The following is a 14,296-nucleotide window of genomic DNA, read 5'->3' on the forward strand; positions in this document are numbered from 1 at the left end:
AAGTCACAGATAACGTCATATCTAATATTTAAACAAATAATTTCCTTGTCACTAAAGCATTGACTACGCTATTCATCGTCCTTAAATGCAGGAATTAAGTTACATGTTCTGTTCTACAGCCACGATGAGGCTGTTTCTCAAGTGTGAGGATAATACAATTAAAAGAGGCATTGGTAATAATATTAAAAACAACAATGTTTAGGTCGTTAGTCGGATAGGCGGTTAGCTGCAATAAATAACTCCAGTTCAACAAACCATATTACAATATCTAAGGGAGCGTTATTATCTTGAAATGTGACGTTCATATTTTAAAGATACACACATTTCATTGTGAGGTTGATTTAATATACACTAAGCCTCTCTTCAACAATACGTTGACGTTAGCTAGTCTATTTTAAACAATAGTAGAGCATAGTGAATTTAAACGAACCTTAACAATGCATACAGTAACCTAACTAGCAAACTAACTATCTAACGTACAAGGATGACCTTATTTTAGCAACCTCGCACAGAAGCCTTTTGGTATACAGTAGCATCCCACTTAATGTTTTACACTCTTGGATGCTACGCATAGCATCGTTAGCACAGATGGAGCTACGATTGCTCAAATGCTAACCCAACTCTAAACATTCATTAACGTTAGCTAAATAAAAACACCAGTAACATAACATGTTACGCACAAAGTACGCAGGGTTGACTTACCGAAGAAACTGCATTCATGGACGGTCTGTTTTAACCGCAGATAAATCCTATATTTGCATGACGAATAGTCCAACAGGAACCAACACAACAAACACGGCCGAGTTCAAGTAGTGTTCTTTTCATGAGCTGAGCCGCTGTAGCATCACGGAGCTAACAGTGCACAGAGGAGCTAGGAGCAGCAGTCCCGTTGTCATGAAGGGGGAACCTAACTATATACAGAATATGTTTTTGTGGATCCAAGCTACAAAAATGTTCATTTTCTGATGTTAAGTTGGACATTTTAACATAGGGTCTACCGTCTACGGGAATTGCTCCCATCTGCATCCATCGCCTACAGTTTGCAGCATTGGGCTTCACCGCACTGTCCCGGGGTTCGCCGCTTGGCTCTGATAGGCCAGAAGTCGGTTTGATTGCATTCGGGCTCGATTGCTTATCCTGTCTGAGTAGCCCGGATGATGCTGCATCGCAATTTTTGACGTCGAATTTTATACACCGAATTTTTTGACATCGAATTTTAAACACCGAAATATTTGACATCGAATTTTTGAGATCTGAATTTGAACATTCAAATTTTTTTACCTTGAATTTTTACATTTTTATTTTACATAGGTAAATTCGGAGCAAAAAAAATTCAGATACATGATTTGCAAAGTAATTATTTTCAATGCTATAAATTCGGTGTCTGATAAAATTAAAATACTTCTGTCTCTTGTTTGCTTCCATACCTGGACGTCCAACAGCTCCTCTCTTCACAGACTCGCAGAGACGAGCTTCTTTCATTTAACCCTTCACATTCCAACAGAAACTGAATAGGCAGATTCGAAGGATTTATTTCTTTGGAAATGTTATTTTAAATACAATTAAATCAAGTTATGTTGATAAAACTAATGAATGACTTTTTTTTTTTTAATGTTTTTAAATATTATTTTGTAGAATATCTTAGGCCCTCACAGAGGGTCTAGAGGGCCCTGACGGCTCGCCACTGTGAATACTACTGTGTAATATATCTGTACATGTATATTTAAGGAGTAGGCTACAATATAAGAGAAGCACAAGTTTCATTTGTGGGCCACATTTCATTATACGTTTTGAATTAGCTGAGGGTCGATTCAAAATGGCCAGCGGGCCGCATTTGGCCGCCAGGCCGTACTTTGGATACCCCTGATTTAAAGTGTTAATTAAGAGTAAAGGGAACATACCTGCTCTGTGTATCCGAAGCTGAGGCTGTAAAACAGTGTCTAGTAGTTTCTGGAGTCTCTCGTTCTCCTCTTTTGAACGAGACAGCTCCTCCTCGTGCTCTGCTACAGTTTTTTCAAACAGAGCAAATATATCTTCAGCAGCAGCAGTGAGTCGCTGCTTCTTCAACGACAGCAGCATTTGGACTTTACTCATGTTTACTAGATCACCTTTTCCTGTAAACTCCGTTAAACACACCGTTTCTCTCTCAATCAAACTCTCGATCTGACTAGTGTTGCTAAGGTGTTTACAGCTAGCATGCTAAGGTAGCTCCTATCGTCCGAGGTAAACGCTCCTGAAAAAAGAGCACATAGTCCATTCAGAGGTTTATGCAGACACACATATGATGGATCAGTAGTGCTGGAGCTCACACACACTTTCTCAGGAACAAACAGAGAGAGAGCAGTGTAACACTGCGGTCAACTCAGCCGTCTCTCAAATTTGCTTGATCAAATCATAGATACAGTCGGCAAGCGAGGGAACGCCCACAAAACGTCACATCCGGTTCGCGCTGAGGGGGAAAACAAACCGGCTTCCACAATGCCCAGGAGCGGCTGTGTGTCCTTTTGTACAACTAACAAGCTTAAAAATCCAAATCTAAAATTGTATATTTTGCCCAACGGGAGCACAGAGCCCAGGAGAAGAACCCGGTGGCTTCAAGCGATCCGTCGGGAGGATGAGTTAGAGTTTGGCCACCTGTGGGATCCAACATCCAAACATGTGTACGTCTGTAGTCAGCACTTCATTACAGGTATGACAACGTTATTCACACAATAACAGTGTTAAATTGTTTCGTAGTTAACATGAATGTTCAATTACTAGTTTTAAGAGATGTTAACTAACTACTACGTTATGCTTTCTGCAGTTAAAATGTATTTCACCCCCTTCTATCCCCTTCTCATTTCGTTTGTGAACTGTCTTGCCCTAGGCTTAAAAAAAGAGGACATAGCCCACCCAGACTACACACCCTCGCTGTTCCCACATAAAAAGACAAAGTCTCCCAGGTCAGTACTTCAGAGGCTGGAGAGAAGGAGGAAGCGTGAGGGTGTTCAGTCTGCCCAACCAGAATCCCCAACATCAGAAGCTCCCATACCTCTTCAGGAGTTGGAGAGAAAACAACTTTATGAAGAATTGTATAATTTAAGAAGAGAAAGAGAAGGAGCGAGCTGAAGCCATCAGATAATTGGAGACGTTGAAAATGTCGGTAAACACTGAGAGAAAATGACACTAAATGTAAAGTCATGACAGGCCTGTCATGGACAGTATTTGACACTCTTCATCAGTACCTGGTACAGTTTATTAAGTCACAGAAAACATCCAAGATGTCAACACAAGACCAGCTCTTTATTACTCTGGTGAAACTGCGGCAGAACCCCTCAACCGATATGATGTGTGGAATATTTGACCTGGCACATAGCACTTTCCTGGATGTATTATCCCAATGGTTGGATTTGATGTACGCCAACATTTCTTTTTTGATTAAATGGCCTGATAGAGAGTGTATCAGAAGCACAGTACCAGCAGAGGTTCTCTTCCAGTACCCTAGAGTGACTGCAATTATCGACTGCTTTGAGATCAGAATTGAACACTCAAAGAAGCTGAAAACAAGGTGAGATATTTTTCTTTTTGATAGCATGCATAAAGTGTCGGCTTTTTGTAATACTTACCTGGCTGTCTGTGTATATGTACACAATTTATAGATAAGTATTACTAACGACTGTCTCTTCTCACAGAGCTATCACCTACTCAAAATACAAAAACTGGACAACAGTGAAGTATTTCATTGCATGTCACCCATCTGGCTCAATCACATATCTCTCCAAAGGCTGGGGAGGGAGGGCTTCAGATGTGCATATTGTAAGGAACTCAGACTTCTTATCTCAGAAGTTCCACCATGCAGGAGATCAGGTAACAATTGAACTGTTTTTTTTCTTCTAATTTAAGTCTTATTTGTGAATTTATTATTTATCCATAGTTACAATTTTTGAGTTGCTGTTGAAGTAAAGTAGTGTTTTTAAGTATTTGTTATGTTTATTTCAGATTTTAGCCGACAGGGGCTTCACTTTGAAGGATGACTTTGCTGTTCTGGGTGCACAGCTCATCACACCGTCTTTGACGAGGGGCCGAAAACAACTGTCAGCCGAAGATGTTGCAAATTCAAATTCTGTGACTTCGAACATCAGAATTCACATTGGTAAGTATAGAGTCAGCAGTCAGATTCATACAGTATGTACATTTTAATGTTTTTGGTATTCAGAGTGTGCTGCATCATCAAATCACTGTTGCTACTTGCCGCTGACGTGGTTCACATTTCCCTAACTAAATTAATTACTGTAACAGTACAGATCCGGGTTAACAAGTGCTGAGACGTTATTCAATTAATCACATCAACGAGTACATGTGTAATCCCTACTTTGTAGGGTGTCTTAAGATAAAATGTTATCTTAAAAACATGTTATTCTATATTTAAATACATTGAACTGTTGTTCACATTTAGTGCAATATCAAGAGAACAGGATAACAGGAAGTTAACAGGGATCTTTCTTCACTTTAACATGAAAAAGAAACACTAATTATAGGACACAATGCACTGACGATATGATATAACGGTCAACTGTGCTACTCCTGTGAAACTCGAACATAACAATGTAGATAAACAGCATTTTAACAACAAATATGTGATCTATATGATATATATGATATGTGATGAGAACAATATTTTATGCAACTTTTTTATACAACAAAGAAGTCATTATTGTTCCAATTGTGCCATTTAACAGGTTTCAGTTGAGGCATAATGGATCTTTCTAATCAAAACCACCTGTTGTTTGTCTTTCCACAGGTCCCTGAACTTATCTCAGTGCTGCTCTGCTGCTGCACACCCTGTCACCCTGCCTCTGATGCCTGACGCTCTGCCTCTGATGCCTGACGCTCTGCCTCTGTTGCCTGACGCTCTGCCTCTGTTGCCTGTCGCCCTGCCTCTGTTGCCTGTCGCTCTGCCTCTGTTGCCTGACGCTCTGCCTCTGTTGCCTGTCGCCCTGCCTCTGTTGCCTGTCGCCCTGCCTCTGTTGCCTGATGTTCTGCTGCCACTTGTGTTGCCTGATGGGTCACTCCCTGTGCTGCTTTCGACTGGACTGTGTTCTGCCTACTTAGCAGAAACATATACAGTGCTTATCATAAATGAGTACACCCACTTTGAAAATAAGACAAGAACAATTTGATCAACATCACAATATCAACAATTATTATCTGATTAGTATCAAAGTCACAAGTATAGACAATATTGTACAGCCCATTATTCATTCTATTTGTAGCCTATGTATGTTTTCATGTTGTAAATAAATGTATAGGCTTTGTGATATTTGATTTTGTACATATAGTCTAGTAGTCTATGTTGATACTGAATGAAATAGCTATAATATGCTTCAAAATGAATTGGTATAAATAAATATGTAACTCTGTCACAGTGACTTATTTGTTGCCATTTTTACACTGATAGGAAATTCAACCACCTACCTGTGCATCTTTCAGCTCCCGAAGTTTGTGTAGTATGTGTTGTGACCAAAATGTTTGCATCACATTAATGGCACCACTGATGAAGTCCTCATCTCTTTGTACTCTGAATATCAGGCAGGTCTGAGGAGTCCAAGTGATGAAGTCTGCATACATCCGTTTGGTAACAAACATCTGCATTTGGACCTGTCAAATGCAATGCAATCATCATAACACTAATATTTACATTATAGACAGTATGCCTTCTGTGGATAATTATCTTGGATAATTGCACAAAATGCTGCAGACTTATTAGAGGTGTGCAGGTATATGAAATATTTAAATACCTGAGTGAAATATGCATGACTTCTCTTTAAGCTTGTCAGACTTTCCAGATGTCCTCTTTTGTCCTCAAGCCACTGTTGGTACCCAGTAGAGGTGTCTTGCCCCCACCTGTAAGGACACTTAGCCTCTATAACACCCTCACCACAGCAGTCACAGGAAACATAGCCATCACATGAAACCCCCAGGTATGGCATAGTTTGGCAGATGCGGAAGCCAGCCTTTCTGACGACCAGGTTCTGATGTGGTGCATCTACTGGGGCACAGATGTAAATGGTGGAAGACAGGTTGGCTGTGGGGCTCCTAGCTCCAAGAGCATATTGATAAGTGTCAATGGCATCTTGCTCATGGTGTCTCCCCCACTGAATCCAGGGCTTCATTATTGGCCTGTGCCTTTGTTCACATATGGTGTTGATCAGTGACTTGCTAGGATGTTCTGTAGCTGTTAAGACACGGTGGGCTATGGAGCCTGTAATGCGACCAACCCGCTCTTGATGCCATTGCACACAGGATGCCTGACGGATGGTTGCTCTCTCCACATTTTCGATCTCCTCCTCAGTCACCTCATGCTGGCTGAAACACCATGGCTTCTTAAAAGGCCTGGAAAAACCCATGAAACTATTTAATACCACAGAGTCAGGTGATCTGTCAGCCAGCATAGTGAGGAACTGCTGCTGCTGTGATAAAGAGGCTTTTGGGGTAGGGGCTTTCCTTTTCCTTTTTTTTGACGTCTTGTCCTCTGTGTAAAAAGTTGTCTCTGCAACAAGAGCAGGCTCAATCTTTTTAACACACGTCTTGTTCCACTCACAGGCTTTGCTTGTGCATGGCACTTTGTTGATCCCCATGCGGACACAAGCCTCTAATTTAAAAAGAACAGCAGCCACATGGGAACAACTTTCACCAAGACTGAAAAGGAAGGAAAAAAATATCCATTAGCTCTAGATCACTAAAGATATTGGGCCTAAGATTTTACATAATACTGCCCTGTCTGGTGACATTTCTTTTGGAACATTTTGATATATTTGGACGTATTTATGGAACCCACGCACAAACAAATGAGCGCTTTCACAAACGTACCCTGCCATGCAGTTGCAGTGGGCAGCGACGATGGTACCCTCTCCCTTAACTGCTACCCACGTCTGGTGCGGCTTCTCTGTCAGTCACCCTCCAGGATGGCTTTACATCACATCGGAACAGGTAGGTATCCGATGAAGGTAGTTTATGATGGAGCACAACTCCAACAAAGTCACTTGTAAAAAGTTGTGTGCCTCCAGGGACCGATAGTTCTTTAGGCTGCTGTGTGTGTAAATCCCTGCGTGATAACGTACCGAGTCGTCAATAACCAATATGTATATGCAGCTCATGATGGCTATTGTGCAATAACAACCATTGTGTGATGAACAAATTCACTAAAACGTGCTAATTTCCTTGTCAGACATATACATTATGTGAGGTTTAATTAATCAGTTAACGTGATTTTGCCTCTTACCGGGTGATTCAACCAGGTATAGCAGAAGATATCAGGGAATGAAACTTCAGGCCATTTAGTCGGATCATTCGTCCACTCTTTAATAAGATATGGACAAGAATCCGATCCTATTAAATTAATTTTTTTAAGGTATCTATCCCTGTCAATGGGCTGCAATGTATCAATGTATGACATGTTTGTTTAACATTTAAAATCTGCGCGCTTACAGTGCTCCGTGCGAGGAGGAAAGGATTGTTTTCCCCCTCGAAATGCCCCGCCCCCAACTGTGACGCGACGCCGACTGTATGTTATACCCTTTATATATACAGTCTATGGTTATACCCATAGACTGTGGTTATACCCAGGGGTGCACATAACTTGTTTGCCCTGGTTCTCAAAGGAGCACCTGGAGATGTTGCTTGGTGCTCATCCTTAAAATGAAATAAACCGTAACTTTTGAGGGGGTCTTGACTTTATTTGCCAGACACACGGCACTGAACACACATGCAGAGGTGAACACAGAACACAAGACAACATTAGCACGACCAGTAATCCTACAAGCCAGGGCCGGACTGGGACAATAAATCAGGCCGGGAATTATACACCCAACCAGGCCACTACCAGTTTTATTTTGTGTAATTTTCCTGGATTTATTTGTCAATATTTACAGCGTTGCTGCCCATAGTGATAGCCATAAACTTTAAAACTACCCCAGAATAAACATATGGACATGGGTTACTATTTTTTTTTAAAAGTGCAAATCTATTTAGGAACCTATCCATGTGAACATATTTTAAGTGGAGGTGGACCTCAAATCCTCTAGGGGGGTCGGGGGGCATTCTCCCCGCGGAAGATTTTTTTGTTTTTAAATGTTGGACTTAAATGCATCAATCTGGTGCACTTTGAGGGGGAAATAAAGAGACTACACCCATATGAAACAGAACTATATACATTTAAATAATCATAAAATCATAAGAACATGGGCATAACCAATAACATGCCATATCCAATATGAAAAAACATTGAAACTTGTTTATTTATTTGTTTTTGGTTCATTTATAGTTAGCATGGCATAGTGTGTCTGGGCTCCTGAACCAGCCTCACCCGTCTCCCCCTGCTCCTCTTTGAGGCAGCAGCAAAGACTAGTTTTAGCTCTCAATACGTTTTTAAAGTGTATCCTACCTTTTTTCACCTAGTTAACTTTTTTTTTTGTATTATTCATGCATATTTTACTAATCACTCCCCCTTCAAATGGAAATATGTGTTTACATAAATGGTGACCAAACCGTTTGAGACCCACAGAGAACTTAGACTAAGTTAACTATCTAAAACACTCAGAGAGTCCTTTACCTCACCTGAGCTGTAGTTATCAGTCTCTCAGTCTGACAGGAGAGGACTCTCCTCCACCTTGTCGACAGCTCATTCCGTTAGCGCCGCTAGCTAGCACCGGATGCTAACAACAACAATACACGTAACCAGTGCACGCGCTTTCTCTCTCGCTTGCTCGCGCCACACATACACACCCCCCGAGCTTGAATGACACGAGACCAATCGAGGGCATTATGGCGCGTTTCCACTGCAGCGGGGTAGCCCCGTTTAAGCGTCCCTAAGCGTCCTCGCTCAGGCCTCGGGCTGCCTCGCTGGCCGTCCGAGGCCGTGGCGCATTCCCATTACAGTTTAGGACCTGGGGTAGTAACGCAGTGTAGGCGGGACGATCGGCTTTGTTTTTGTTCACATTTCGAGTTGTTCCGTCGAGCTCCCACTGGATGTTATCATCCGCAAAGAGATGTAGGAACGTCGTCACCTCCTCGATCGACCACGGTGTGCTTTTCTTATTAGACGTAGCCATTTTGTAGCTCCTCCGTTTACAAAATGCTGTTTATAAAAATGCTGCAAGTTTGCTTCTAAATATATATGCGACGCTAGGGATGAACTCGCGCGCGATCTTGTGACGATTCTCTCTGACCAATCAGCAGTCGAGAGTGTTGACATCACTAGTTCAGCCCTGGCCCTGGTCTGATAGAACCACGATTTTATGAGGCCGGAAAAAGAGGGAAAAAGTACCCGCTAGCCGGTACTAGGCTATATGGAAAAGCCACCAAAAACTGGCCTGGCCGCTTGAGGACGGTTAAGGACGCTTAAACGGGGCTACCCGCTGCAGTGGAAATGCGCCATTATTAGTGTATGATTTGTATGAAAGTGGCCATGTCGGCAGGCCACATCATGTAGACAGCCAGTCACCCTCTGTGAGGCAGAGTCAGACCCACATTTGCGCAGCGTTGCGTTCACAATACATACAAAAAATTCCTCAGGCCAGCAGGCCACATGGCGCGTTTCCACTGCAGCGGGGTAGCCCCGTTTAAGCGTCCTCGCTCTGGCCTCGGGCTGCCTCGCTGGCCGGCCCAGGCCGTGGCGCATTTCCATTACAGTTTAGGACCTGGGGTAGCAACGCAGTGTAGGCGGGGCGATCGGCTTTGTTTTTGTTCACATTTCGAGTTGTTCCGTCGAGCTCCCGCTGGATTTGATCATCCCTAATGAGATGTAGGAACGTCGTCACCTCCTCGGTCGACCACGGTGTGCTTTTCTTATTAGACGTAGCCATTTTTGTAGCTCCTCCGTTTACAAAATGCTGTTTATAAAAATGCTGCAAGCTTGCTTCTAAATATACATGCGACGCTAGGGATGAACTCGCGCGCGATCTTGTGACGATTCTCTCTGACCAATCAGCAGTCGAGAGTGTTGACGTCACTAGTTCAGCCCTGGCCCTGGTCTGAGGGAACCACGATTTTATGAGGCCGGAAAAAGAGGGAAAAAGTACCCGCTGGCCGGTACTAGGCTATATGGAAACGCCACCAAAAACCGGCCTGGCCGCTTGAGGACGGTTAAGGACGCTTAAACGGGGCTACCCGCTGCAGTGGAAACGCGCCATTATGGCGCGTTTCCACTGCAGCGGGGTAGCCCCGTTTAAGCGTCCCTAAGCGTCCTCGCTCTGGCCTCGGGCTGCCTCGCTGGCCGGCCCAGGCCGTGGCGCATTTCCATTACAGTTTAGGACCTGGGCTAGCAACGCAGTGTAGGCGGGGCGATCAGCTTTGTTTTTGTTCACATTTGTCGTTGTTCCGTCGAGCTCCCGCTGGATTTTATCATCCCCAATGAGATGAAGGAACGTCGTCACCTCCTCGGTCGACCACGGTGTGCTTTTCTTAGAAGTAGCCATTTTTGTAGCTCCTCCGTTTACAAAATGCTGTGTATAAAAATGCTGCAAGCTTGCTTCTAGATATATATGCGACGCTAGGGATGAACTCGCACGCAATCTTGTGACGATTCTCTCTGACCAATCAGCAGTCGAGAGTGTTGACGTCACTAGTTCAGCCCTGGCCCTGGTCTGAGGGAACCACGATTTTATGAGGCCGGAAAAAGAGGGAAAAAGTACCCGCTGGCCGGTACTAGGCTATATGGAAACGCCACCAAAAACCGGCCTGGCCGCTTGAGGACGGTTAAGGACGCTTAAACGGGGCTACCCGCTGCAGTGGAAACGCGCCATAACAGGCCAGGCCAGGCCATCGGGAAACCTCCCGGTCCTCCCGATGGCCAGTCCGGGCCTGCTATAAGCTGTCATCACTGCCCTCCTGACTGTCTTCCTCTCTGTCAGACAACAAACGTCAATAGGCCGAAAGGTCAAATATCTTAAGTAAAGACAAAATTAATCCCTCACAATACCCACTGACAATATACAGACTTTGTATGCAGCATATGACATCCAGTTGTACATTGAAAGGATGTGGTTGTACATTTCTTAGCTTTAACCTTCATTACTCATACCATTTGCTTGTGAATTTGTTGAGGCAATTGTATTACCCGCAAAGTGTACTATTTGCTTATTGTCCAGACTGCATATTCCCTGTAGGTGATGAGGCTACTCCAGAAAGAACTGTTCTTTCTGGATTCGCAATATTTCAGAAGAACAGGGAGTTTCCCCTGTGAGCCCTAGAGGAATCTATTAAGGTTACCCTGGATGTGTGTGTGCTGGTGGTCACGTTACCCTGACCTGCCTATAATGTTAAGACTATGTTCAAACAGGAGGCACTGTAGTCCTTAAAGGTGGGGTAGGTAAGTTTGAGAAACCGGCTCGAGTGTGCTGGAATTTGAAAGTAAGCAGCCGGAAAAAATCTGCCACTTCCTCACAGAGCCCCTCCTCCAACACACACGAACGCGCACATGACCAATGAGGGCACGAGATAAGTGTGTGCACAGATGGAAGGCTGACAGGCAGGTCGGCCATCCAGTTACTTTAGCCGGGCCGGCTCAGATGATTGGTCGTGCTTTTTACAGTACTACGGCTTCCACAGATATTGTTTATGGATTTTTTGTCCAAGCACTTAAGATATTCATTGCTATCGGGATGTTAAGAGTATTCCATGGAATATAACAAAGTGTATCTCGAGCCGGTTTCTCAAACTTACCTACTGCTCCTTTAAGTACGGAAGGATTGTTATAGTCAGAAAAGATCGGCTTCCTTAAAGCTGAAGTTGAATGAAATAGCCAAGTGTCAAACGCAATCAAAAGGGAGACCGAGATAAATCTTCCTCGTTTAACTTTTTCCAATAACATGATTTACTTTATTTGCATGGTCTGAACTTGTTATTGGCTGTTATTTTCTACAACTGTGTTCCCTGTTCTGTGGACTACAGTTGGCGGTTCATGTTCTGAATCTGAAGCAACAACGTTTTGTTCCCCCTCTTTTTTTTCTTCTTTCACTCCTAATTTCTGATGTTTGACCTAGTTTTGCTCTTGCTTTCCTAGGGGTGTTGCACAGCAAATCATTGCAGGATCCTGGACAGAGAAGACTGCTCTGGATTTTGAGGTGTTTGCAATGTCACTATCGTATTGTCACAATTGGTTATTATGCTCTTACTAACTTTTCTTCATACAGGGGCTTCCAAAGCAGACCCATGGGAATGACTGTGGTGTCTTCATGATAATGGTGAGTAAGAATAAGGCCGTGATATGGCACAATTGATTGCTCCTTAACACCTTTCATTTGTAAATACATGCAATAGTGATTCACCACCACTTAGACCTGACAAACGTTCTCTTTGAATCCCAATGTTCTCTCACATTATGCACTTGCATTATATATAAGGATATAAATAAGGATTTAAGGAATGTTCACGTATAGGTAGGCCTCTCGTGCATCTTTCTTGTGGCGTTATCACCTCCACATTTTATTGGAGGTGTGTGACTACTTTCTCACTGAGTTATAAGCCGTCACGTGTACATTATGTCTTGCATGTGCTAATACAATTCTCATTACAGTATGCCTGGTATTTTGCCATGGAGGCCAGCTTTGACTTCAGCATTGTAAGTATTAAGGAAAGAAGTCACATTAAAATGCTATAACAAACTTAATGAAAATGTATGCTCTTTCTTTAGCATGACATGTCTCTCCTGAGAAGGTGGTGGTGTGTTATCCTGGTGGAAAACTTTGGACTGGAAGGGTATGCTGCAGTGCTACAAAAACATTTGAATTTGTAATTGTATTATCAAGAAGATTTGGGGGTGAACACCTGGCTCTAAAATTCAACCTTCTGGTGAAGAAAATGTGTCTTAATTGCAGGTATGGAAAGAAGTTTGCTCACTATAGTGAGGAAGGCAGCGACAATGTCCCACCTACATTCAGGATCAGTCGTAAAAGGACGCATGCAAGCAGCACCATGGTCAGTGTATCGCTCAACGTATCTATGACCCTGTGCCTGTTTCAGAATGGGTTACTAGTACTCCTAAAACACATACTACATAGAACTTATGGTACATGCAACATTTGTTTTGTGTAGTACTGTGTCATTCTGAATCGAGCCTGGATCATTTTTGGAGGAGTTAAAACCGTGCATGTAAAGCACTGTCAAAATAATGGTTGACTGTCTACAGATGCCCCTGGACACTGATGAGGACCACTCCTATAACAGGAGGCCTTACAGCTTCCTTCCTAAAGAGTCGGTTAGGGAATGGACACATTGAAGTGTACAACCCCTGATGCATGTGATTTTATAATATTACATATATGACTTCTTTATACCATCTTGTCTTGGAGTGCCACAGGGCTCAGTGCTCGGACCTATTTTGTTCACATTATATATGCTTCCGTTAGGCAATATTATAAGGAATCATTCTGTAAACTTTCATTGTTATGCGGATGATACTCAACTATATTTATCAATCAAGCCTGATGAAATTAATCATCTAAATAAAATTCAAGACTGCCTTAAGGACTTAAAAACGTGGATGACCTTAAACTTTTTGATGTTAAACACGACCAAAACTGAAGTTATTGTACTTGGCCCGAAGAATCTACGAAACAAATTATCTAAGGATATATTAACTATGGATGGCATTAATTTGGCCTCCAGTGAGACTGTAAGGAATCTTGGTGTTATATTTGATCAGGATTTATCCTTTAACGCCCACATAAAATCAATTTCAAGGACCGCCTACTTCCATCTACGTAACATTGCAAAAATCAGGCATATCTTGCCTCAAAACGATGCAGAGAAACTAGTCCATGCATTTGTTACTTCAAGGCTGGATTATTGTAACTCTTTATTATCAGGGTGTACCAAGAAGTCAGTCAAGTCGCTTCAGCTGATTCAAAATGCTGCGGCTCGTGTACTAACCAGAGTTAGGAAAAGGGACCACATTACTCCTGTTCTGGCTGCCTTACACTGGCTCCCTATAGAACACAGGATAGAATTTAAAATTCTTCTTCTCGCCTACAAAGCCCTTAATGGGCAGGCGCCATCTTACCTTAAATAACTCATTATACCCTACTGTCCTATTAGGGCATTGCGTTCCAAGAATGCAGGGTTGTTGGTTGTTCCTAGAGTCTCTAAAAGTACAATGGGAGCCAGAGCCTTTTCTTATCAAGCTCCACATTTGTGGAATCAGCTTCCAGTTTGTGTTCGGGCGGCAGACACCCTATCCGTTTTTAAGAGTGCGCTTAAGACCTTCCTTTTTGATAAAGCTTATAGTTAGGGCTGATTAGATCCAGCCCCTAGTTTTGCT

At 42.8% G+C, this 14,296-nt stretch overlaps 1 protein-coding gene and 1 long non-coding RNA gene across 4 annotated transcripts; both read left to right on the forward strand.

Annotated features, from left to right (window-relative positions):
• Window positions 1-2,457: 2,457 nt before the first annotated feature.
• On the forward strand, window positions 2,458-5,402 carry LOC117553124. Of its 3 annotated transcripts, none has more exons than XR_004570078.1 (5): window positions 2,458-2,689; window positions 2,867-3,547; window positions 3,764-3,846; window positions 3,979-4,132; window positions 4,781-5,402. XR_004570078.1 is itself a non-coding variant. In XM_034226924.1 (5 exons), the coding sequence occupies exons 2-5, from the start codon at window positions 3,180-3,182 to the stop codon at window positions 4,786-4,788; spliced, it is 705 nt and encodes a 234-aa protein (XP_034082815.1). In that variant the 5' UTR covers window positions 2,458-2,689; window positions 2,867-3,179; the 3' UTR covers window positions 4,789-5,402. The 3 variants fall into 3 exon arrangements, 2 of the variants coding, with proteins under 2 accessions (XP_034082815.1, XP_034082816.1); XM_034226924.1 differs by having other exon boundaries at window positions 3,672-3,846; XM_034226925.1 differs by lacking the exon at window positions 2,867-3,547.
• Window positions 5,403-12,179: 6,777 nt separating this feature from the next.
• LOC117553128 lies at window positions 12,180-12,954 on the forward strand. Its single transcript, XR_004570080.1, has 3 exons — window positions 12,180-12,221; window positions 12,554-12,598; window positions 12,671-12,954. It is a non-coding gene; the product is annotated as an uncharacterized LOC117553128 (long non-coding RNA).
• Window positions 12,955-14,296: the final 1,342 nt, after the last annotated feature.

The sequence above is a fragment of the Gymnodraco acuticeps genome, unplaced genomic scaffold (assembly GCF_902827175.1).
Source record: "Gymnodraco acuticeps unplaced genomic scaffold, fGymAcu1.1, whole genome shotgun sequence".
NCBI lineage: Eukaryota > Metazoa > Chordata > Actinopteri > Perciformes > Bathydraconidae > Gymnodraco > Gymnodraco acuticeps.